The sequence below is a fragment of the Lethenteron reissneri genome, chromosome 35 (assembly GCF_015708825.2).
Source record: "Lethenteron reissneri isolate LAM-NWPU_2019-01 chromosome 35, ASM1570882v1, whole genome shotgun sequence".
In the NCBI taxonomy this organism is placed as follows: domain Eukaryota; kingdom Metazoa; phylum Chordata; class Hyperoartia; order Petromyzontiformes; family Petromyzontidae; genus Lethenteron; species Lethenteron reissneri.
The window spans coordinates 2,612,175-2,639,009 of NC_083813.1; the positions used below are offsets into that span (position 1 = coordinate 2,612,175).

Consider the following 26,835-nt stretch of genomic DNA (forward strand, 5'->3'; position numbering starts at 1 on the left):
GATAGTTCAACGAAGTGGATTATCGTGTGGATATTTACAGCAGCCAAACACCGAACGTACGTTTCTAAACTGTGGGAGGGGAAAACCGGAGGACCTGGAGAAAATCCACATGCAAACTTCAAATGTACAGGTGTCAGGGTCGGGATCGAACCCACGACCTCATGTGTATCAGGCGAGGTCGTTAACATCTCACTACCACGGTGCCCTATCAATCTCCTCAAATGCTGATCAAATGCTAAACTTCATAAACTGCTTCAATGGTGACTTGTAATACATTTTTTGGGTCAGATCGCGTAAGTTAAAATGTTTGTCGTAAACTCTCTTACACTCGACATGGCAAATAAATAAAGTCACCATGCGTACAAATGAGGTCAATATGATGATTTATACTGATTCAGCAGCATGAATCATCATATCTTTTACAAAGCTTCGGTGGTTCGACTTCTCAAAATCCTATCCATTTTCAATATCCTTCATGAAGGGCATACATTCGGAATGTTTCATGAGTTTTCGTATAATTACCAACATAAATGTCTCAATAACAGCGAAGCTCAAATGCTTACATAATGCAGTGTGTAACACGTCAAAAACTTTGGCTTCGATTGGGGAATTTCTGACCGTGTGATCTTCAAGAGCTAATGATGGCAATATACGCACCCCAAATGAGTCCAAGTCGGTACTCTTTGCCAGGAATGGACTGGCCCCTATAATACAATTCCATAATACGATTGTGGAATGAAAAATTAATGCCGTTCATTTGTAGTTGGCCTTACTTTTTACTTTCCACTTTTAAATGTGTGTTTTCACGTGTGAATGTATAGATGTTGAGCTGTAAGATGTTGAGCTCTAAATATCATGTTGCATGAGCTAGATACGCAACACTGAGCACGGGCTCACGATTTTAATGCCAATGCTTGCAGGCTGTTGGTAGGTGTTTGAGTCTTAGTGTTCGAAGTTGCCTCTTCCCAGTTGACACGGCAATAGAACCAGCAGTTGAGACATAGATATTAAAAATAGTCCACGGTGTGACGTAAAAAAGTGGAGCCAAAGCATCATTTTTAAGAAGATTTGGCAAATTTGAAGCATTTTTTCACAATTTGTTTGATTTAACTGATAATCGAAGACATCTTCTTGGTTCTTTCGGTAAAGTCACGTAGAAGGGAAGTAATACAATAATAAAAATAAAACATAATAAAATTATTCTCACGACGTTTCGGCCACAACGCAAGCAGCCGTCCTCAGGTGAAGAACATGTCTGTCGATAAGACAGAGTCTAAATGACACGTCTTAGGCTTGGAGTGTCTATTTAAGCTGCGAGGGAGGAGGAAGAGGGCCTTGACAAAAGAATTTGCATTTGAAGAGGAATTTAGCATATTTATGGGAAATGCAGGAATGCGAATAGTGCTAATTGTGAAATGCGTGGGAGGTGGGCGGGGGGTTTTCAAAGTCATGTTATGCCCATGCATTATGCAGGATTAGCAGCATCAAAGAGAGGGGGCAGGGGCAGCACCAACAAAGGGAAGGAATGTGAATAGTATAAACTTCATAGTATCATCAGTATACTAAATATACTCTCCAATAAGCTGAGCTACTAACAGTAAGTAATACATTGCAATTCTATGTCGCAAAAAATATAATATGCTTCCAGCTAAACTTTTTCCCCTTACATCAAACAGGTCTGTCCCGTACTATATGCTGCCATAGACAAACCCAACATTAAATTACATGTGAAAATTCCACCGATATATGGAAGAACCTCAAAGAAAAGGGGGAAAAAATAAACACTCACCAGAGCTGGTTCCCACTGCCTTCCACACAATTCCCTTGTGCTTTGAGTTGATGATTTGGCGTGCAGGACGAAACATTACCGGTACTTTGGGCAGACATTAGAGCCTTGGAACATGCATGGTGCCAAGTACACTGCAAGGACACTGAGTGAAGAAATAACGCAGTTCACCAACGTCAGGCATTGCTTCATGTGTCTCATTATAATGTCCCATCGAATAAAATATATTCGCCAATAGTACCCATCATAAAATACACAACCCTTCAAGTCAACTGTCACAGTGTCTCCCTGCTCGAACGGCGATCATGGTGGTGGTGGTTGTAGTCGCGGATCTGAGAGAGAGACAGAGAGAGGGAGAGCGCAACACCACGGCACGGCCTTGGCCGAAGCAACCAGGGCCCAGCACCAACAATGAGCCCTGGGATCAGCCATGGCAGCCAGGGCAGTTCCAACAATTCAAAGGACATCTCAGGGGGCCACCTTCATCAAACGAGCATTTCACGGTGGCGGGCGAGGGGGGGGGTGTGTGCTGTGGTCCTTCACCGATGACTCCCAGGGGCAGTGGAGGCAGCGCCCTCCAGTTTCCAGAGCAGTCCTGGTGACAGACAGAGCACGGGGAAATGATGGGAGGTGGTTTCGAGGAGACAGGATATGGGGGAAGGGGTCAGGCAAGGGTCCGGGAGGTAGCATAGAGGATTCAGTGAAGCGATAGAGGTCAATGGGGGAGTAGGGAAGCAAATCAGACGAAGGAAGTTTGGTTGGGTTGGGCAGAAGTGACTTGTATGTACTAGACGATGAAATTATTTTGCACCGTGCATAGCGAACCATGCTAATTTGAGGTGCGGGGGAAGGACAACAAAACTAAACACAAAAAGCAGCTCTAAAGAAATGAGTGTTCAACCTAGATGATTTAAAAGTGCATTGTTCCAGTGGTTTTACTAACATTGGAAGGAAGAGCGATCCAGACGGCCGCAGAAGCGCATCTGAAAGCGTGCGATGCAGTGACCGTCTTTGTTCCATGGTGAGCCAAAAGCCGCTGCTGTGAGGACCCAAGTGGAGGTCAGGAACAGGAGATAGGCTCAGGCAGCTTGTGGCCTTATTTCCCATTAATAACATAGAGAGGTTATGTATGTATATGCATGCATTTACCTGTATGCAAACATACATTCAGAAAGTGTAAGTATGTATGTGGGGAGCGGTAGTGTAGACCACCCTAGTTTGATTCCCACTCATTGCCAACACCAGTGACGATTATCTGAACCGATCGTGGACCTGCCCTTGGACAACTCAGCCTTAAATGAGTACCAGGTGCGGTGTGTAAACATCGCCATTGGGGAGACAAAGGTGCCCGGGTGTGGTGCTGGCCACCCCCCTCTCGTGTGCCGTGCTGGCCTTCATAGGTGCTCGCTAACAGCACTTGCCCCAACAGTTTGTTAAGACTCTTCAGGGGATCTTTGTCTTTGTTTACATACATACATTCAGAGAGAGAAAACACACAGCATTGTGGATCATAGGCAAGTGCTGTCCGTGACCACCACAGTACATGGGCAGTTGTTGTGGGCTTTGTCTCCCCAGTGCTGATGTTAGTACACTCCACGTGGTGCTTATTTAAGGCTGAGTTGACCTATTGGAGACCCAGGACTGGTCCATATACCCCTCAACACTGAAGTGCATAGCCAGGAAACAAACACACACACAAACAAAATAGTTACAAGAAAAATATATTCATATAATCTTGAAGTTTGTTTTCAAAGATATGCTCACTCTGCAACGTTCATGTATTTGTTTTGGTTTAACTCACAAATTTTGACAGATTGTCGACTCTGGCTCATTGAACACCAATATTAAGAGCAATGGGACTCTCGGTGGCTGACATAGTGCCTTCGCTCTGGCATGCATCGCCATTCTCCATTAACAAAACAATGCCCTGCAGTGTGGTCCATAACAAAGACGAATGCACCTTTGTTCTCACACTTTTTCACATTTATACACATTTTGCAAACTACGCAAGGTTGAAAAATGTGCAACTAAAAAAAAGGCCCTTTTCAAGAGGCATTCAGAAAATGATGCATCGGCCTCCAGAGAATGGAACAGCGGCGTATGGTCATTGCGACTGATGTCTGCGGGCTAATGAACTGAGAAGCATTTGGAGAGTGTGCGTAGAAGAGAGAAAGCGGGGGGGGGGGACGAGGGAAATGGAGAGGGGGGCCAAAAATATATAAAATGTAATGACGAAAATGGTTATGCCACTTCATGAGCCAGATATGATTAGATTCTTGATATGAGAAAAAAACTGAAATAACTCGTGCGTTGGTGGGGAATGAAAGTGACCCTTGACACTACTTTGTACTGCACCCCGGTCAGGCAAAGCGCAGGAAAGCAGTATGAAGTTTTGGAGGTGGGGTTGGTAGATCACATCGAGATACTGTGAAACTTGCAACCTGCTATGGGCGTGATCCATAGAGAGCTGTGAGGTGACCCGTGGAGAGCAAAACAGCAAGAGGGGTTATGACCAGTCTGCATAGGTTCTGAGCATTTTCTGAAATAAGTTGTCTCCAACTTAGGAAAAAAAAACAAATAAAAAAGGAATTTGAAACACATCCGAATGCAGGACATGCCTGAAAAGGAGTCTTGAGACCATTTCAGTAACCAGTCCTCCTCCTGCCTGCACACAAATCCCACTCGTCGCAACCTCATCCTCATGATGCACCTACGAGTTTTTTCTGGCACTTAATATTCCAAACTTGTCACAAGGTGGATGCATTCCGTCTGAAGCGCCTGTAGTCAGAAAACCAATAAATGTTCATGCGCCAGGGAATGGTCCCCAGACGATGATACTCCGAACTACTCCTAGGGTCCCTTCAGCGGGCCTCACGTATCCAACACCACACGGGGCTGATTCACGCTCGGCCGAGAGTGTTTTTGGTGCATTTCAGTCACTTATGCGCTGTATCACTCAAAGATGGGTTTGGACAATGTTATTGATATTCACGCGTTTTGATGGCCAGGTTGACCCCATAAGCTCAATTAATAGTGGGCAGTTGCCTGGATGAAATTCCAGGAAACCCGATCCACTTGCTTAGTCCTCTGACAAAGACGTCAGGCCCCGTCAACTAACCAGCCACCTCATTTCCAAGTGTCTCACGAGACTTTTTGTAACGTGTTCGTCAAGTGTTCGGCTCATGATTTGGATCATTGCGAGGCACTGTACTGCTCTGTATTGGACCTCCACGTTGCTGGAATTCATCACTCGATCTTTTTTTTGCCTTATTTATGCAGGAGCTCTAAAACTGGGCAGGTGGCTCGGTGGGAGAGCGAGCGGCACCAAATTGGAAGGTTACGAGTTCAACTCCTGATTAGGGGTTGGCTCGGCAAATCATCCCTCCGGGATCGACACAAAAGAATATCGCTTGTTGGGAGTCAACAGTTTTTGTTCTATGGAGAGACTTACCCCCACCATTGGAATGAGGAATATCCAACCACTGGCTCAGGGCTGTAAACAAGAGATGAACACGACCTACATGATTCTAGATTTGAAGCTTTCGTGACTGCAAGGATTCATACTCTTAGGTTTTTCGGTAAAGTCACGTAGGTAAAAATTTTTAATTAATAAAAGTAAAATTAAACAAATTAAACGTCGTGAATTTTTTAATTTGTTTTATTTTACTTTTATTAATTTAAAATTTTTACCTACGTGACTTTACCGAAAAAACCTAAGAGTACGACCTACATGCTTATTTAAGCAAGACATTTCTTGGCTTTTGATTTTGAGTTTACTGCTGTGTTTCACAATGTAATCAGTAGCTCTGTATTGCACCTGATTAGTCAGTAGCTATCTACTGATTAGTAATCAGTAGCTAGCAATCAGTAGTTAGTAATCAGTAGCTAGTAGCTAGATTCTACGTGACTTTACCGAAATAACCAGCTACTGATTACATTGCATCTAAAATACGCATAATACTAGACAATGTGTAGACCCAAATGGCATTCCTATATATATACTGTATCTCTTCAAGAATTACTATTACTACTCAACAATATTTAAGTGTTTTAAAGATGCCTTAGTGAATAGTTTAATAGGTTTATAGTGAGAATAGGGTTTTCCCCTTTTATCTGGAAACAAAACGGGTGTTAAGTTGTTAAAACACCAAACTGAAACCTTTTACACGGAATCATGTCTGCATTAACCACAATACTTGCGGTCAAAATGCAAACCAAAAACATACTCTGATAATATATGCATTGTCTTTTAAACGGATTGGTCCACACCAGAGACAGCTTTCTTTTGAGCCTCGTTTCAATCGGTGTTAGACCAGAGGACGCCAAAAGACCAGTTTTGTTGCCAAATAAAGGGGAAAACCTATTCTCATATTTTGGTACTGTCAAAGGAGGTCCCGTGATGTAGATGCTCACCCAGACCTCTCATTACTCTGATAGTGCATTGTCTTTGTGCTGTACGCCTTTTGGCGTCCTCTGGTCTAACACTGTCTGAGACGAGGCTCAAAAGAAAGCTGTCTCTGGTGTGGACCAATTAGTTTCAAAGACAATGCTCTATTATCAGAGTATGTATTTTTTTGCATTTTTACCAAAGTATTGTGGTTAATGCAGACATGATTCCTTGTAAAAGGTTCCAGTTTGGTGGTTTAACAACTTAACACCTGTTTTGTTGCCAGATAAAAAGGGAAAACCCTATTCTCATATGTTGGTACTGGCAAAGGAGGTCCCGTGATGTAGGTTAATAGTGTTACATATTACGTAGGCAAATATTTGTTTTCATAAGTGACCCTACACTTGGCTGGTTAAAGGCCATGGGTAGGTAAAGGATGGAATATTGAAGTAATGATACAGTTTTGCATGAGCTAACTTTATCACAATTGTCAGATGTCTGCAGCAGACAGATAGTTTTATGGTAAAATCACGTACTGTATTGTGTTCTCCACAATCCAGCATTACCGATAGATGATATCTGTGTTGACAACATTGTGAGATATCATCACTTACACAAGTAAAAAAAATCCCCCGTATAGCTTTTACAGACTGGTTGGAGCAAGTGCTGTAAGCAAGCACCTGTTAATGCTGGCACACGAGGGGGTGGGTGACCAATAACATGCCCGGCCACCTTTGTCTCCCCAATGCTGATGTTCACACATTGCACCAGGTACTCATTTAAGGCTGAGATGACTTAGGTAGGGGAATCCCAGGAGCGATTCAAATATTTGCCACTGTTTATGCAGTGCGCTAACTACTGCGTTACCCCCCCCCCCCCCACAAGCTGACCAGCCTGCCAATAAATTGTGTATACACACATGAGACGTCCATACCAGGGGTCGGCAATCAAAATAACAGGAATATTTCAAGAGCCGCAATGCATGTGGTGAATACGAGACGGCGGGTCCTTAATCAATAACGTCACGAAGCAGTCCTTAAAGAGCATCCAAAACACTTTATTACTATGTTTTTTTTTACCAAAGAAAGTGTCACTGAGTCTTATTACTCTCTTTTAGTTGGGTCCTGCCAAGTTTTTAGCAGTAGGAGCAATGCGATGTATCGTCTACAGTGTTCCAATTGAATCATCTGTCGTGTCGTTTTTCTAAATTGGCAAATGTAGACGATGGTGTCGGCACACAATGGCCTGCTCTTGTGAATGACATCACACGATGTTTTAACATCCACTTGTGAAGTACACGCTGCGCAGTGCGCAGTATTCATCGGGATGGCCGCTGATTCGAATCTTGTACCTCTGCAACAAGTGGCGATTACGCCACCACTGGGCAATATCATTCCCCTTAACATACATAGTTTGAAAAAATACTGGGAAGTAACAACAACACTAGAAATACAAAGCTATATATTAAGCAAAAATTATTATTTTTATAAAAAGTGTCTCTTTAACCTTGATTTAAAAATAGTAACTGAAGGTGCATTTCTGGCAGCGAAGTGTGGAGATATCCATAACCTCGGGGCATCATAACAGAATGTAGCGTCTCCTTTCCTTTTGAGGTTTACTCTTGGATCATACAAAAGGCAAGAGTCAGCTGACCTCAATCGATGCACGCACGGACTGATATGGAGTTAACATCTCAGTGAAATAGTCCGGTGATAATCTGTGCAGTGCTTTATCTATTCAAATTAACGCCACAGTAAACTGGATGCCAGTGCAGTGATATCAGCACAGGAGTTGGATGCATTTTTGTGTTCGAGTAACCCTAGAAGCTCATTGGAAACAAACTGTGGATGTGACAGGAAAATCAAGCACTATCTAGAGTCCAATCTAGAAGAAAACAAAACCATGAAAATATTAATCGGCATCAAACAGAGAAAAAGGAATGGTTTAATGTTGGCCATGTTTCTAAGATGATAAAAATAAACTTTTTTTTATATCATCCTCAAAACATAGATCTAAATTAAATAAATAACTCGCGAATTTTTTTAACTCAGATTTTTTATTGTGAGTCAGGTTACCCAAATCTATTTTTGTCGACTCTAGCTTCCATTCTGACAACCGAGCGGTAAATTAAAAAAAAATCGTCCGTCTATATGTGAGTTTAATTGCTGGAATTTTCATTTATATAACTCGGGCAGAAGCTGAAGCAGTAATAATCTCACCGGGTTTAATTGTGTAATTGTCAGCATACGAGTGAATGCTGGCGCTGCGTTTCACGAATAGTTGGACCTGCTCTTAACTTAAGTCGAGAAAATATTATGGGACCAATAATGGGGCCATGAGGGATACATTTTTTATCAATGTTTTGGGAGCACGTGAGTACACCGCCAAATGTTGTGTTGAGCACCCTCCTCCACCTGATGCATCCACCAAGACCGATCCGCAACCTCGGGTGATTAATTACCGGCGTTCCACTTAACTGCAGAGGCTGAGCTCCGTGTGGAGTGTGAGGCTAAAGTGTAACATTGCTACCGGTTACTAGGACACGTTATGTATATAGATACCTGTCAAATGAGCGTGAATCCAGCCATAAATAGGCAGTGTACTTTTATAGTGGCCTTCGCTTGCATTGAGTTTGGTGATTTTAATTAAACCTATGGGGTAAACATACAGATACCAATAATCTCCAACAGTAACAGCCATGGGAACCCTTCTATTGTCGGTCAACTTTAGGCACACAAAGTACATACAGGAGTCTGCATCTAGGGCTTGTTATCTAAACTTTAATTACTGTTTGCTTGCAACGTTACTCTCTATTTGCTAATTTAATTGGGAACGACACAGTGGACTTGTATATATGTATGTTGAACTTAGTAATAGGTTTTTACCCTTTCAACTGGTACAAAAACTGACACCTTTATACAAGGCATCATGTTTGCAATAACCACAACACAAGCAGTCAAAATGCAAACTTCTTTCGCACCTTACGTAGCCAAACATGCTCATCGAAGGTGCGGGGAAATTGGAGGTGCGGGAACACTGCCAATTAACAGCATCGCGTGAACAGACACGCCACTGTATTGCTGCTTCAGAAGTACACCGTGTATTTCGCTCGTAGTTACAACCAATTATTTTCTTTTCCAAAGTCCTGGCCAGGCTCGAAGCTGCTTATTTCAACCGAGCTGCGTGCTATAATGTTTATAGCTGCAAGCAAATGTACACACGGTCTACTTAATCAACGCAACAAGCATTATTCACACAAGTGCTTGCAAATGTATTTTCTAACACGTACTGTATTTATCACACTTATTTACTCAGAAGAGCCTAATTTTTTCAGGCGGGTCCCAGTAAATTTCAACAGATGGGACAATATTTATTCTATGTGTTTTCCCAAAATGATTATATTGCGGGTAACCTTTCAGATTTGGCATTAACATATTTTTTCCACCAGCTGCTGTACGTTAATTTACCCAGAGTGTAGGCTTAAGTCCCATTTGCTTCTGGCTTTGAGAGAGTTACATTTGCAAAACGAGAGAGATTCCACGAGCATTCGCTGCACCACCTTTGACGGTCACCGGGTTAGGCTGAACGATCGAGAGAAGGATGCTCTTCACCCGGTGCGCTCACCGTAGGGCAGACTTTGGTCCTCCGTCGATACGTGATAACATCAGCGATACTCAAACGCCACCCGTGGTTCGTCAGCCGTAACTGCATTGACACTGCGCGCACTGCGGTGCGGGCAGTGCCAATTATTGTGGATTTCTGACTCGTAAGAAGAGGATGGGATCTGGAAAGAGCTTTTTGGCATGCAATTGCAACTATAAATATTAACCCTTACCTAAAGCACTCAGCTGCCTTGCGATTGCTTGCCTACCGGGTACACAACGTGATTGAACTTTGGTTTCATACCCCGCAACTGCTCAATTCTGGAACTCACTGCGTGTTTGTTGGTTTAGGATCATTAGCAGCGATGGCATTGCAACTCCATCAGCTTTGAAGAGGGAAACGCCTTTACTTGTGATTGTATGTTAAATGGCGTTGTCTTATTTATATTGTGCTTTGTATATAACGCTCGTAGGATTCATGTTTGATGTTTTGACACCAATTTTTCCGAGTGTTGTGCCTTTTTGTTGTTATGTGTTAACAATGTTTGACATCAGCCGCCTGCCATTAAACCGAGTTGCCGAGTTTAACAATTGATGATCTCAGATCAATAACCGGTAACTGCAGAATACAACCACGATGGTAAATTCGTTTATTTTGACTCAATTTCAACTCCGAGGCTTAAATGTTTCGGTTTGATGATACTGTATTGCGATGAACCCTTTCCACAACCCATAATCAAAACGTGCAAAACCCAGTGTGGCTAAGAGTGCTTTCGAAGCTTGTTCATAAATTGTTCTGTGATACTATTTTACGAGCGCTATCCTCTGATACAATGTGGTTCACTGTTCACTGTTCGCATAATTTTGAATGTAAATTCATTCAGCTCGTGACGATGCAAAAAGGGGGTGGTTGGTTGTTTTTGTTTCCACCGTTTCTGGGCAGAGGCCCAGAGGCACATGACATCAAGTGGCCATCGATGAAGGCTACTGTTAAGGTTATAATAAATATCGGCACGTCTCTTCAATCGAGAAAAGGCAACCATAACTTGGGAAAGAGACGATGGCAGAGATTTCCAAAGTCGAGCAGCGTGAGGGAAGAAGTAGAAAGAGACGTGTTGTGACCTGCGGTGTGGTGGGTGAGTGAGTGAGTATGTGAGTGAGTATGTGAGTGAGTGGTGGGTGAGTGAGTGAGTATGTGAGTGAGTATGTGAGTGAGTATGTGAGTGAGTGGTGAGTGGGTGGGTGAGTATGTGAGTGAGTATGTGAGTGAGTGGTGGGTGGGTGAGTGAGTGAGTATGTGAGTGAGTATGTGAGTGAGTGGTGGGTGGGTGAGTGAGTATGTGAGTGAGTATGTGAGTGAGTGGTGGGTGAGTGAGTGAGTATGTGAGTGAGTATGTGAGTGAGTATGTGAGTGAGTGGTGGGTGGGTGGGTGAGTATGTGAGTGAGTATGTGAGTGAGTGGTGGGTGGGTGAGTGAGTGAGTATGTGAGTGAGTATGTGAGTGAGTGGTGGGTGGGTGAGTGAGTATGTGAGTGAGTATGTGAGTGAGTGGTGGGTGAGTGAGTGAGTATGTGAGTGAGTGGTGGGTGGGTGAGTGAGTATGTGAGTGTGAGTGAGTGGTGGGTGGGTGAGTGAGTGAGTATGTGAGTGAGTATGTGAGTGAGTGGTGGGTGGGTGAGTGAGTATGTGAGTGAGTATGTGAGTGAGTGGTGGGTGAGTGAGTGAGTATGTGAGTGAGTGGTGGGTGGGTGAGTGAGTATGTGAGTGAGTATGTGAGTGAGTGGTGGGTGGGTGAGTGAGTGAGTATGTGAGTGAGTATGTGAGTGAGTGGTGGGTGGGTGAACTGTTGTGACCTGCGGTGTGGTGGGTGAGTGAGTGAGTATGTGAGTGAGTATGTGAGTGAGTATGTGAGTATGTGAGTGAGTGAGTATGTGAGTGAGTATGTGAGTGAGTGGTGGGTGGGTGGGTGAACTGTTGTGACCTGCAGTGTGGTGAGTGAGTGAGTGGGTAGGTGAGTGGTGGGTGGGTGGGGGAGTTGTTGTGACCTGCAGTGTGGTGAGTGAGTGAGTGGGTAGGTGAGTGAGTATGTGAGTGAGTGGTGGGTGGGTGGGTGAACTGTTGTGACCTGCAGTGTGGTGAGTGAGTGGGTAGGTGAGTGGTGGGTGGGTGGGGGAGTTGTTGTGACCTGCAGTGTGGTGGGTGAGTGGGTGGTTGAGTGAGTGGTGGGTGGGTGGGTGAGTTGTTGTGACCTGCAGTGTGGTGGGTGAGTGAGTGGGTAGGTGAGTGAGTGGTGGGTGGGTAGGTGGGTGAGCTGTTGTGACCTTTGGTGTCGTTGGTGAGTGAGTGGGTGGTGGGTGGGTGAGTTGTTGTGACCTGTGGTGTTGTGAATGAGTGAGTGGGTGGGTGGGTAGGTGAGTGGTGAGTGGGTGGGTGAGTTGTTGTGACCTGCAGTGTGGTGGGTGAGTGAGTGGGTAGGTGAGTTGTTGTGACCTGCAGTGTGGTGGGTGAGTGAGTGGGTAGGTGAGTGGTGGCTGGGTGGGTTAGTTGTTGTGACCTGCAGTGTAGTGGGTGAGTGAGTACATGAGTGTGTTGTTGTGACCTTCATTGGTACAAACAGCAATTGCCCCAGCAGTCTGTTAAATGCTATACGTGGGATCTTTGTCTCTGTTGTTGGAGACCTGCAGTGTGGTGGTTGAGTGAGTGCGCTGTTGTGACGGGCAGTGTGGTGGTTGAACACAATGTGGATGAGACGAAACAGTCAGCGTCCGCGAGCTCGAGTCCTTAACATGGGAGGAGAAATCAATAAGTGAAGTCCACGGGAACAGTAACCATGGACGAGTGCAAATGTAATTGGGAGAGAACAGATGCCGATAAAAAAAAACGGATGCGTTCTTGTCTTCGTCTTGACCCCCCCCCCCCCCCCCATGCGTCGCTGCGCTATGGCAGGAAAGTGCGCTACGCCACAGGGGTGGACATCAACATGCGCGTGGGCGTGCACTCGGGGAACGTGCTGTGCGGCGTCATCGGCCTGCAGAAGTGGCAGTACGACGTGTGGTCACACGACGTGACACTCGCCAACCACATGGAGGCCGGCGGTGTGCCCGGGTACGTGTCACGCTTGGCGGAAAGTGAATTCACAGAGAGGTGGAAAAGCGTTGCGCGCCGTCTCCACCGCTCGTCCGAACCCACATTTATAGGAGCGTATAAAGCAACTGGAGTATCGTGGTGGCGAGATGTTAACTACCTCGCCTGGTATGCAGGACGTCGTGGTATCGATCCCAATCCGGACGCCTGCTGTTGTATATTTGGAGTTTGTGTGTTATCTCTGTGGTCGCGTGGATTTTTCATCCCGGTCCTCTGGTTTTTCCCTCCACATTTAGAATCAACATGCGTTGAGAGTATTTGGCTGCTATAATTTCCGCATTCCAAGCGACTTCGTTGAGATATCATTTGTGGCCAGGTCGCGTCTAAAAAAGAGCTTTATAGCTCAGTGGACCATAACTGGTAAAATAAAAAATGGTTTAGTTTAGACTGTGATCACCCATAACAGACCATGGGACATATAACGACGAGACACCAGATTCACAAAGAGCATTGAAACTGCCCAAGTAATTACAAGGATCAAAATAACGTACACTGCGGGAGTAACTGATAAACTAGCAAAGAGGTTTGGAAAAACAAAACATCCGAGTCAGATTTGGCACTAGTGTGCTAGTAACGAATTGGCATGTTCTGTTTACGTGACAACCCTTACTAGTTGGCTGTGTTGGGCGGTGGCAGGTTTTTAACGACACATTTATATATTTACGCGATCTAACCGAAAAAAAAACTCTTCAATGGATTATATTGGTCGTGAAAGCCTACGTGTGAAACTGGCACACCAATGCCTAAAAAAACAATATTGAATAACTCGCGGATAATAGAATGTATTTTGCAACATGACATATATAAGGGCTGCAGTTGAAAGAAGTTCTCCTGCCTTGTCAGAGAAGGCAGCTGTTGTGTTGATAAAATAACGTAGTATTTTACGTCCATGATCAATGGGTCTTCCGAACCTTTGTATTCCCTGAAATATCTGGAACAGTTTTGATTTCTCTGAGTTTCCACAGCATAATGTGGCTCATGCAACAAATGCTCCTGGGTGTTTTGGTGTGAAAGTCAAGAGCCATTCGTGAACACCTTGGGATCCCAAGTCATGCTGAGGAATTACAGAAAGTACAGAAAAAAAATGCACTAAATGATTACGCACCATCTCGATTGGCACGGTTGGCTATGTACAGTGCGAAAGAAGTTCACCATACATATCAATAATGAAATTGCCCTATTTGGTATCTCGTGTATAGAGCTGGTTATGAGTGATTGATGTACATTCTGAGGATTTTATAAAAGAGCTAGAAAGTTGCAATATACGACATGCGTAGTTAAGTACATGTTTACAACAAGAACATTCAAAACTTTGAATTGCGAACTTTGGGTCATGCAACATTTGGAGGCAATTTATTATATATTTTTAAACCTAGGCCTACAACAGCTGGCATATGAAAGTTGTGATGGGTATGGAATCCAAATATATATAGAACATTCAAACAATGTTTACACTGAAGCTAATAAAAAGTGTGAGAAAAACTACTGTGAGTTACTGGTATTTAAGTATACATATATACATGCATACAGCTACTGTGCATGCACACTTGCTAGTTTATTAGTATACGCAACTATGATAAAGGCACTGCTCATTCTACCAAAGTGAGTGTGGGTAGGAAAGGTGAAATGCTTTCCAATTTAACCTAATTTGTTGAAAATGATTATGCTGGCCATCAGCGATCGCTAACAGCACTTGCCCCAGCAGTCTGTTAAGGCTACACAGGAGATCTTTGTCTTCGGTGCAACGGTAGTAGTTGTGGGGAGCGATAGTGTAGCGGTTAGCGCGCTGCGTTACGAACCCGTTCGATTCCCGCTCACAGCCAACATATTGACGATTATCTAAACAGGTCCTGGGTCTCGCCTAGATCGACTCAGCCTCAAATGAGTATCTGGTATGGTGTGTAAACATCTCCACTTGGGAGACAAAGGCGGCCGGGCCTTGTGCTGGCCACCCACCAGTGTGCCGTGCCGGCCTTCATAGCTGCTACTCGCTAACTGCACTTGCCCCAACAGTCTGTTAAGGCTATACAGGGGGGATCTTTGTCTTTGCACGTGGAGTTTAGGACGTGTGTGTGCGTGGTGGCCCCTCGGCTTGACCTGTGTGCTGGCTGCAGGCGGGTGCACATCACAGAGGCCACGCTCGAGCACCTCCACGGGGCGTATGAGGTGGAGGAGGGAAGGGGCGTCTTGAGAGACCCCTACCTTACCGGCATGAAAACCTTCCTGGTCATCAACCCGCAGGTGTGCTCGTCGGCGGAGATTGCGGCGGGGGGGGGGGGGCAACAGGTGTTACGATGTTCAAACACAGACTTGATTCTTTGCAAAAGGTATCTATTTGGTGTTTGAACACCTTAACACCTCCTGTTTTATTGCCATAAAGGATAAAACCTATTCTTACTTTTAACACTTTGATACTGGCATAAAGGGCCCATAGATATTCACCTTTCTCGCCTGGGTTGCCGTGTTGACCTCCAGGGCGAGAAGGAGAGCCCTCATCTGTCGTGCAAGTGCTCCAAGTTCAGCGACCCAATGCGCGCGTCCATGCGCATGACGCGCTACCTGGAGTCGTGGGGCGCGGACAAGCCCTTCGCTCACCTGCAGCACCGTGACAGCGTGCCCTGCGACCCCACTGCTTCCTCCAACGGCAAGATCTGCACCGTGGTGAGGCAGCCGCAGCAACGCGAGCGAACGCGCGTGTGTGCACACACGCACACGCGCACACGCACACACGCACACGCACACACGCACACACGCACACGCACGCGCGCGCGCAAATACAAATGGCAAATGGTAAAGTATCCCCCGGTGAGCGGTTTAGGGTCTGGTGGGACGCATCATGTCAGCTCCAGTCAGACCCAAACATCATTCCAAGCTGGTCTACTTCCGCAAATCTAATTCCGGTATTAGATTTCAAGATACTTTTTTTTTCAGATCCAATTGCTCCAATAGTGAATTCTAATTCCTACAGCTGATCGGGTATTGGGCTCAGAATCACTTACTCTAGAGAATAATAACCAGGTTATGCAACCTTGCATGTACCAAATAGCAAACAAAAAGTGAGATAATAATTTTCTGAGAAACAAAACATGTATTTGTGACTACACAAATAAAATATAAGTTCTGTCAGCTGGCACTGCCATTCTATACTGCTTTAATTAAACAACCCCAATACCACAGTGGCATTGGCCATCTGAGGTTTTTGGGAACTTAATCCATAAAAATAATTTCACTTTTTACCGGAAAAGGTTTTGCAACTAAATTCAAGCTAATGAGAATGTGCATGGTCGGTTATTGCATTGTTGCTATCGGTCTTGTGTCACAACATGAAGAATCCATTCATAATCATGAAATAACCGGTGCACTCTATGAGGGATAGCACGGCTTGTTGGAAGCGATCATTATTTATGAATTCATATTTCAAAGTTTCCTTTTTATTATTTACAAAAATTGTGTTCCCAGAATTTCTGCTACGACATTGTTACATGATTGTCACAACCAGTATATATTTTTGGTATTCTTACGGTTGTAATTTAGCCAAATCAAGTGGAAAATAAAGGTTTAATATGATAGGGTATCTTCTTTTGGCCTTTTGTTAGTGACAGGGTTGAGACCAGCAACTCTCTACACTTGAGAACCTGGCTTAATCACGGAATCCTTCCAGGACTAACTCATTACCTCGGTGGTGTTGGCTCAGAACTCTGACCTCTGAGCACCCCGACCACCTTTGTGTTATGAGCTGCGACAGCCTCAATCAGTACTCTGCTTTTCCATATGGTCCGTATGTATAAATGGGGGCTTTGTGCCTCCGTGCATGTGTGCGTGTACATGTGCATGCAAGACAGAGCGATTTGTATTTGGAGGAGTTGTCCTAATATCTCACTTGGGAAAGGCGCTTAAAATGCAAAGGAGGTTTTCTATACGGTACTACATATAGCTCTTTTCCAGAAGCGACCTGGCCACAAATGATAGCTCAACGCAGTGGTTTATCACGTGGACATTTATAGTAGCTAAATATTCGAAACGCATGTCGATTCTTAAAAAAAAACTGGAGGACTTTGGATAAAATCCATGCGACACGGGGAGAACACTCAAACGCCAAATATGCAGGCGTCAGGGTTTGGATCGAGTCCACGACTTCCCGTATACCGGGCGAGGTAGCTAACATCTCGCCACTGTGGTGCCCATCTCGCCACCGCATACTTTTGTTTTGATTTTTTCAAACATCCTGATGACTTCACACAACATTTACATTCACAGCCATGCAGAGTTGCCAAGCAGAAGGAAGTTTTGCACTGTTATTCGTGGCTGTCAGCTGTCAAACCTTTGTGCTTATGAATTGCTCATTCCCTATTATCCTCCATCCACGAGGGGACAGCCCCTTGTGGAAAGTAAGCGTCCTCAAAACTCCCTAACCTATTACATTGTTCATGCTCTTATAAACAGTGGCTTGTAGCATACCAACTAGCTTTGACCCTTGAAATGCCGCAACGTACAGTGTGTGTTTTCATAGCTATATATCAATAATATTGCCATTAAAGAACCAAGAAAACAGCGTGGATTAGAAAAGGAGGAAAGTATAACGTTTATTTCTATGTAAATAATGAGCCATCAAAGACCTCAAGCATGCTCATCCTCCAATGAACATTGGGCAATGTTCATCATCATTGGAGTGTTAATCCAGTGGCTGACGTTCCATTTTCTTATTTCTTTGTGTGATCTCGTGTGTGAGGACACGTGTGTGTGTGATCTCGTGTGTGAGAACACGTGTGTGTGTGTGTGTGATCTCGTGTGTGAGGACACGTGTGTGTGTGTGTGATCTCGTGTGTGAGGACACGTGTGTGTGATCTCATGTGTCAGGACACGACTTTTTGTGATCTCATGTGTGAGACCACGTGTGTGTGATCTCGTGTGTGAGAACACGTGTGTGTGTGATGTCGTGTGTGAGGACACGTGTGTGTGTGTGTGTGATGTCGTGTGTGAGGACACGTGTGTGTGATCTCGTGTGTGAGAACACGTGTGTGTGATGTCGTGTGTGAGGACACGTGTGTGTGTGTGTGATCTCGTGTGTGAGGACACGTGTGTGTGTGTGTGTGATCTCGTGTGTGAGGACACGTGTGTGTGTGATCTCGTGAGAACACGTGTGTGTGTGTGTGTGCGATGTCGTGTGTGAGGACACGTGTGTGTGGTGTCGTGTGTGAGGACACGTGTGTGTGATCTCGTGTGTGAGAACACCTGTGTGTGTGTGTGTGTGATGTCGTGTGTGAGGACACGTGTGTGTGTGTGTGTGATGTCGTGTGTGAGGACACGTGTGTGTGTGTAAATGCATGGGACGGCCATACACTCAAATATAACTTGATCGGATGATGCGTGGCAGGGCCCCTAATGGGGCATGGTGGCCAGCATCGCCCCCCCCCCTCCTGTTGTGTGGGGTGTATTGGATTTGTCTTTATCCTCTCCTGATCAATTTTAGGTTATCCATTTTTTATTAAAAATGTTCATCATAATAGCACGTGTCACGGCCTGAAATGAATGAGGCTTGACAGCACTGCAACTGTAAATATAAAAAAAAACTTTCATATAATTGCAAGTTTAACTTCTTTTTCCGGTGAATTACACATTAAGTCACGCAACGCTCTGGATAGTTCCATTATTTATTTGTAGAATTCCATTGGCATTGTTTTGTTTATGTTTACGTTTTCCATTTGTTAACAATCGTTGACTTCCCTATCCAGAAGCTGGCCTCGTTCAGGGCTTTTAAAAGCTAATTTTTTTGCCACTGTTTTTTTCTTCTTCAAATTTGACATCGTGGCCATTCCAGCACCACGCATGTTCACTTACTTTTTCGCACTCATGTTAATAAACCCATCCCGGCAGAAGTAATTATTCTGAGAACTCACTAGGTGACTGAGCATCAATCACCACGGACTATTGGGTAATTAAATTGCCTTTTTCATAGTTTGAGAGATTTTTTTCTCTTTCACTTTTTTCCACGGTACCGTACGGCAGTTGTGCTTTTGGAATCTGTAGTTCAGTCTTTCATGTTTCGGGCCACACATTTAATGATCTGGCTCTCCAAAGCCCCTGAACATTGAGCAACATAAAATGTTATCTTCTTGGTTCTTTCGGTAAAGTCACGTAGAAGGGAAGTAATAAAATAATAAAAAGATGAATCCCTGCAGTCACAAAAGCTTTAAATCGAAATAAAATGTTACGTCACTCAACGGTGGACTCAGGGCCCCCCCTCCACGCTGCTGATGAAGCGGCTGTCGCCAGGCTCGCCAAGACGAGCAAACGATAATTACAATAATTAATCATCTATAAATTATATGTCATCATTTACCCAAAGAAAGCCTCATTAAGTCAAAAAAACTTTGGAGGGGCCTAGGTTGGGAACTTTAGCCAATTGGTTGTTATATTAGCACAGGAGAGGTAACGATACTATCCAGAGAAAATACGCAGGGTGTGAGGGGACCGCAATCAAAAGTTTAACACTTGGATGAAGCAACCGACTGAGTGTGCACTTAGTGGAATGACGCTAACGCAATCTCAAATTTGATAAATAGAAATTAATGTGAGGCGGATGTCCCATCCAGAACTCCGAACCCGGAACCTCATACGCATTGGCTTGTCGCACAAGACACAAAGCCTAATTAGCAGTGTCCGTCTGTGCTTCCCTGACAGCTGCTCTTACAAACACAGTACAGTACTTACAAACCCACCATTTTCTTGGTTCTTTTGGTAAAGTCACGTAATGGGAATTAATAAATTAATAAAAATAAAACATAATAAAATAATTCTCACGACGTTTCGGCCACAACGCAAGCAGCCGTCCTCAGGTGAAGACCAGGTCTGTCGGGGAGACAGCGTCTGAATGAAACACCACCACACTATATTTAAACCCACCATTCTTCAAAGCAGATGCCTTAACATTGGCTTACTTGTTTACGTGTCTATTGTGTGTGGTTTTTTCTCTGCAGGACATTCAGATGGTGCAGATTAACCCATCGAGGGAAAGGTCAGTAAAGTCTTATAATTGAAGGTGTTCATGTTCTCACTGTTGAGAGTGGCTACTCAGCGTGCGCTGGGCGAGAGTCGGCACTTCACTCGTTGATGTCCGTACAACGAGAGAACCGAGAACACGACCAGAGTCGCACTGGTTACAACTATCTGATCTAAGCGCCAATTCCAACTAAAAAAGCAACAACCATTTAACGTTCTCACATGCAACAGCACTTGCACCGACACAGGCGTTGAGAGGAATTAGCACGTTAACTCTATCAAAGGCTCAAAATTAAGTCATTAACTCCGAAGCCCGGTTAACGTCCTGTGCTCCGTGTGCAATAAAAATGTTCTGCTTCTGGACGAGTGCAGGCGCGGAGGCTTTCCTCCGCCCGTTCTCATCCACAAACGACCCTTTGACTTGGTAGCTATCACCCGGACCAAGGGATCGGTATAGGGGCTCCCCACAGTCCCCTCTCGGTCCACCCAGAGATAGTGTCCCCCCCTCCACCCTTCCCGGGGTGGACAGCACTAGCAGTCTTCCCAACAAACGTCTCGTAAATCAGCCCCTCACGACGACCCCTCATGATCCCCCCCCCTCCCTGTTCAGTCTGTGAAATTCCCCCGAAAAAATGTTTGTCACATCCCTGCCTGATCCGGGCCTGTGCCTACTGGACGTATGCGAAAAAGAGCTTCATAGCTCCTCACATTCCTCCAATATGAATACATATTCTGATTTCGACCTTTGAGTCTCTTGAGAGCATTGGCAGACATTCCCCCATGTGGAGGTTGCCCTCGAGCAAAGGGCTCCTCTGCCCCGAGGGGCCTCGAGTTGTTTTGGCCTACAAAGCCTTTGAAATCAACCTTGGGCTCAGCCTCGCTGCCGCACACATTTCTCACTTGCAGGGATCAAAGAGCCTCCAATTACTTTGAAGTAATTTGACTCCTAATTAAATTGGAACTTCAAGCACAAACACTGTTCCCACATTCTGCCAGCAGAGGTGGTTATGTCCTGATAAATTTAAATCATTTCAGTCTACAGAAGTGTTTATTCATTGATCACCCCAGTTGTCGTTGACTTTGAAACCAATTTCGCGACAATGTGTGTTTAGAATGTGATGCTAAAATCCAGAATGTGATGCTAATATATATGTAGTGCCAACTGAAAGTTCCAAGGTCACCCTTGCTCATGGGCAGTGCTCATCTCTGTTGGTGTCCTTGAGCCGGTGGTAGAAACTCTGCACGACTTTGGTGGAGCCAATCTCTCCATAGTACAATCACTGTTGACGTCCCACAAAGTGGAGCCAATGTCATTGGCCCTCGAGGGTTGAACGACTGATGAGCATTTTAAGTATTTGCCATCCGAATTTCAGTTTTTTATTCTCTCACTGGCCAAAATTATATCCATATGATGTGAATGTTTTCATATGTTGTACTAAAATTAGTGCTTTCAACTACATTTGGTTAAGTCTTAAACCATTAGTTGGTGCTGTGTACAATCATCGCCGATGGGGAGACGCAGGTGGCCGGATGTGGTGCTGGCCACAGTATTCCCTCACATGCCATGCTGGTCTTCACCATTTCCCATTCCAAGATGTCTGCAAGTTGCAGGGTGGGTGTCCCGTTCACCGCTAAATCTTGGAACACGCCAGCGGCTCAGCATTCATTTTATTTCGAGCGGTGTAGCGCCGTTGTTTTTAAAGACATTGTACTCACCGCAGAAAACTGTCGCGACACGACCGCCGCACTCGACGATAGCTGTCGCCAAATTGTGCTGCACGCCCTCCGGCATGGCCTTGTGGCAGCCTCAGTACTGATGAAGTTATTTCAGTTTTTCTACTCACTTCGTATGTGTACGTCATCGGAATGGAATCATAAGAAAGACTGATCACGTACGTGATCGGAACAGGAAAAGAGTTAATGTGTGCTCATCATCAGCACTTGCTCATAGAAAGTCTATAACTCAAAATGGGGACTATTATTTATTTCTTCAAATAAATACTTGCAATAAGGCTAATTGCATTTTTAGAATAAACATGAGCACTTTAAGTGCTGCCAGAGTGTCATATTATGCTAACATAATAAATCTGTAACTTATATCAGCGAATAATATGTAAACTAAGGATCCCATTTGCAATTACATAACATTCATCATCTCGGGTTCCTGTCACACAGGTTCGTTAGCTTTGTCCTCTGAGTGAGGGCAGTAGCGGCGCAGGAGTTTGAGCACTTTGTTGCAAGCCTGGAGACTGAGTTTGAATTCCAGCTATGGTTAAAAATCTGTGAAATATATATCTGAACCAGTCCTGGGCCTCCATTAGGTTAACTTAAGGCTGAAATGAGTATCTGGTGCGGTGTGAAACCATCAACACTGGGGAGATGAAGGCGGCTGGGAGTGGTGCTTATGATGCCGCCCTCTCGCGAGTCACGTCGCCCGTAATACGTGTTGCTAGTGGCACTTCTCCAGGAATCTGTATGGCAGTAGGGGAGACAATTTGTCTTCATGTGTGTGTGTGTGGGGAGTGATAGTGTAGCGGTGTAGCGGTTATCTCGCTGTGCCATGAACCCAGAGACACGAGTACGACTCTCGCTCATGGCCAACTTCAGTGACGGTCATCTGAACCGGTTCTGGGCCTTCCCTAGGTCGACTCAGCCTTACATGAGAACCAGGCGGCCGGGCGTGGTGCTGGCCACTCAGCCCCACGTGTGCTGTGCCGGCCTTCATAGGTGCTCGCTAACAGCACTTGTCCCAACAATTTGTTAACCATATCCGGGGGATCTTGTCTTTGTGTTTAATAAAGGAGTCGCTCCCAGCGAAGGCGTTTTGAAGAGGAGCTGAACGAAAGAATGATTCAAGCCATTGAAGGCATCAACTCACAGAAGTAAGTCGTGCGCAGTGCGTCGCCGCAGAGGCAAGGCCATGAGTTTACCATAGGCGGCATTGCACACATCCAGCCGACGTGCCGCATGAAGGTGGCGTCGTTACAGGAGGCAGGGCGAGAAGCACATTGCCCCCTCCATGGTGTCTTGTTCAAACACTCTGGGTTTTCTGAGTCTCTCTGAGAGCTGAATCAAACCGCATGTAGGTATTGAGGTTATTATCCTTACTTATGTCCAATGGTTGAGGACATACTATCTACAACCTCAAATCAAGGTTGGGTGTGGTGTAAATTCCACATTCCTATGACAGGGACTATTTATTCTCTTGAATTTCAACATGGTGGTAGAGCCTCCCCTGGTTGTCTATGTTGCTGTATTATCTGGACCGTAAAAGGATTATGATAGTGATAATGATGATGACTGTTATGGGGCTAAATCAACCATTGCCAGATTTGCACTCAGTCTTACAATACAGAACTCTGCTGCATTGTAAACTCAGCTTCACCTTAGCCACTGTGTGATTCAAAATATAATAATTTACAGCCCTTTGTCAGTTTAACACGTAGGCTTAGGGTTAGATCGCGTTATTATAAATGTGTCGCAACCCTCCACCACCCGGCACGGCCAATTAATAAAAAATGTGTCACGTTAACAAAACGCCAATTAGTTATTTTTTCAGCCCACCGGTGTGTTTGAAGGGTGAATCCACAACATTTAGAATTTGAGTACGCCGTTTCGATGGTAATTACATCCAGCATCATTGGGCGATTTGCCAGAATAGTGAAGCCATCCACCTGCTTCCAGTCTTAAATAGTGCAGGGCGACGTCATCATTAGTGAACCCCATCAGGTTTCGAGATCAGAGGTGGAGGTGGGGGGGTATCTATATATATAAAATCGTTCATGTCTGTCTGTCTGTGTGTGTGTGTATTTCGGCCCATACGCACTTTCATTGGACGGCGGTTGCCCCTGGCAACGGCTAGCCACGCCTTCGCCGCTTTCATTGGACCTGGCAACGGCTAGCGACGCCTTCGCCAAGGGCTGCAGTTTCATTGGACGGCGGTTGCTTCTGCCAACGGCTAGCCACGCCTTCGCCACTTTCATAAGCTCCGTATTTAATTAAATAATAGCCATTACACAGTATTGTTGGAGCGCTGAGGGGGGGGGGAAGGAACGCCACCCGTACCCTGCCTCTTCCAAGCCGACAATTTTAGGCGAGGCCGCAGGCTTTGCACGCTACTAGGCCTCGACACCCACCACGCCACTCTGAGGTAAATTCATCAAAGTTTTTCCTACTCTTCACTACACCCCCACCACAATGTGTGCTATTAATATTACTTTTAAACCCAACGTGCCAACAATCGATTACTTTAATGTTCACTGTACAAATACTCATTAAGCTGGGTGAGCGTACTGCCAGTCTATCATGTACACTGTAGCCTGCTTATTAAGCTCGGTGAGCGTACTGCCACTCTATCATGTACACTCTAGCCTGCTTATGAAGCTGACTGCGTGTACTGGCAGTCTATAATGTGGACTGTAGCCTGGTTATTATAATCGATTCTTTATATGTTCTTTGTACAAACAGTCATTAAGCTGCTTGAGCGACCCCAGTTCGATTCCAACTCACGCCCACCACCACTGACGATTATTTGAAACGGACCTGGCCCTCCCCTAGGTCCACTCAGCCTCAAACGCGTAACTGCTGTCGTGTGTGAACATCGTCACTGGGGAGACAAAGGCGGCGGGGCATCGTGGATCCAAGTCCCGGGCGAAGCCGGGTCATGTGTATGTGTGTTTGTGTTTATGTGTATGTCTGTGTGTCTCTATGTATGTGTGTATGTATGTGTATGTATGTGTTTGTGTGTATGTGTGTGTGTATGTATGTGGGTTTTTTTATGTCTTTATGTGTATGTCTGCGTGTCTCTATGTATGTGTGTATGTACGTGTGTGCATGTGTTTGTGTGTATGTATGTGTGTGTCTATGTATGTGTGTGTCTATGTATGTGTGTGTATGTGTGTGTATGTATGTGTGTTATGTGTCTGTCTGTGTCTGCATGTATGTGTGTGTGTATTGTGTATGTGTTTGTGTGCATGTATGTGTGTGTGTTTGTGTGTATGTGTATGTCTGTGTGTATGTATGTGTGTGTATGTGTGTGTATGTGTGTGTATGTGTTTGTGTGTATGTGTGTGTATGTGTTTGTATGTGTTTGTGTGTTTACGCTCGCATTACACAAATGTGTTGCTGGTCTAAGGCGTTCCTCGCACAGCATTGCCGCTTTATTTTTTCAGTCGTTTACTGCCTTACGCACCCTGAAAGTCGTGTGTGTCTGCAGCAAGCGCGTGTATGTGTACCTATGGACGCGCGCGCGTGTGTTGTGTAGGGGGAACGGTAGTGTAGTGCTTAGCGTGCTGTCTGTGTCTGTGTGTGTCTGTCTGTGTGTGTCTGCGTGTGTCTGTGTGTGTGTCTGTGTGTGTGCGTGTGTGGTGTGTGGGGAGCGGTAGTGTAGTGCTTAGCGTGCTGTCTGTGTGTCTGTGTGTGTGTGTGTCTGTCTGTGTCTGTCTGTGTGTGTCTGCGTGTGTCTGTGTGTGTGTCTGTGCGTGTGTGGTGTGTGAGGAGCGGTGGGTGTAGTGCTTAACGCTACGCTGCGCTACCAACCCGGCGAACCGAGTTCGATTCCCGCTCACGGCCACCACCGGTGACGATTATTTGAACCTCCCCTAGGTCCACTCAGCCTCAAACGAGTAACTGGTGTGGCGTATTAACATCGGCACTTGGGAGACAAAGGCGGCCGGGCATGGTAGATCCAAGTCCCGGGCGAAGCCGGGTCATGTGTATGTGTTTATGTGTATGTCTGTGTGTCTGTATGCATGTGTGTATGTATGTGTTTGTGTGTATGTCTGTGTGTGTATGTATGTGGGTTTTTTTGTATGTGTTTATGTCTATGTCTGTGTGTCTGTATGTGTGTATGTACGTGTGTGTATGTGTTTGTGTGTATGTGTGTGTGTATGTATGTGTGTATGTGTGTGTGTATGTATGTGTGTATGTGTTTCTGTGTATGTATGTGTGTGTATGTATGTGTGTTATGTGTGTCTCTGTGTGTCTGCATGTATGTCTGTGTGTATTGTGTATGTGTTTGTGTGTATGTATGTGTGTGTTTGTGTGTATGTGTATGTCTGTGTGTATGTATGTGTGTGTATGTGTGTGTGTGTGTTTGTGTGTATGTGTGTGTGTGTATGTGTTTGTATGTCTTTGTGTGTTTACGCTCGCATTACACAAATGTGTTGCAGGTCTAAGGCGTTCCTCGCGCAGCATTGCCGCTTTATTATTGCAGTCGTTTACTGCCGTGCGCACCCTGAAAGTCGTGTGTGTCTGCAGCAAGCGCGTGTATGTGTTCCTATGGACGCGCGCGCGTGTGTTGTGTAGGGGGAACGGTAGTGTAGTGCTTAGCGTGCTGTCTGTGTCTGTGTGTGTGTGTCTGTGTGTGTGTCTGTGTGTGTGCGTGTGTGGTGTGTGGGGAGCGATAGTGTAGTGCTTAGCGTGCTGTCTGTGTGTCTGTGTGTGTGTGTGTCTGTCTGTGTCTGTCTGTGTGTGTCTGCGTGTGTCTGTGTGTGTGTCTGTGTGTGTGTCTGTGCGTGTGTGGTGTGTGAGGAGCGGTGGGTGTAGTGCTTAACGCTACGCTGCGCTACCAACCCGGCGAACCGAGTTCGATTCCCGCTCACGGCCACCACCGGTGACGATTATTTGAACCTCCCCTAGGTCGACTCAGCCTCAAACGAGTAACTGGTGTTGCGTATTAACATCGGCACTGGGGAGACAAAGGCGGCCGGGCGTGGTGGATCCAAGTCCCGGGCGAAGCCGGGTCATGTGTATGTGTGTATGTGTTTATGTGTTTATGTGTATGTCTGTGTGTCTGTATGCATGTGTGTATGTATGTGTGTGCATGTGTTTGTGTGTATGTATGTGTGTGTGTATGTATGTGGGTTTTTTTGTATGTGTTTATGTGTATGTCTGCGTGCCTGTATGTATGTGTGTAT

At 45.2% G+C, this 26,835-nt stretch overlaps 1 protein-coding gene across 8 annotated transcripts in view; it reads left to right on the forward strand.

Moving 5' to 3' along the window:
- Positions 1–26,835, forward strand: part of ADCY2 (adenylate cyclase 2) — a 297,759-nt gene that overhangs the window by 234,533 nt on the left and 36,391 nt on the right. For all 8 annotated transcript variants that reach the window (XM_061565554.1, XM_061565552.1, XM_061565553.1 and 5 more), the window contains 5 exons: positions 12,722–12,880; positions 15,034–15,160; positions 15,395–15,580; positions 19,897–19,934; positions 22,720–22,800. In XM_061565554.1, coding sequence (XP_061421538.1) covers positions 12,722–12,880; positions 15,034–15,160; positions 15,395–15,580; positions 19,897–19,934; positions 22,720–22,800 — 591 coding nt within the window. The remainder of the gene's footprint in view (positions 1–12,721; positions 12,881–15,033; positions 15,161–15,394; positions 15,581–19,896; positions 19,935–22,719; positions 22,801–26,835) is intronic.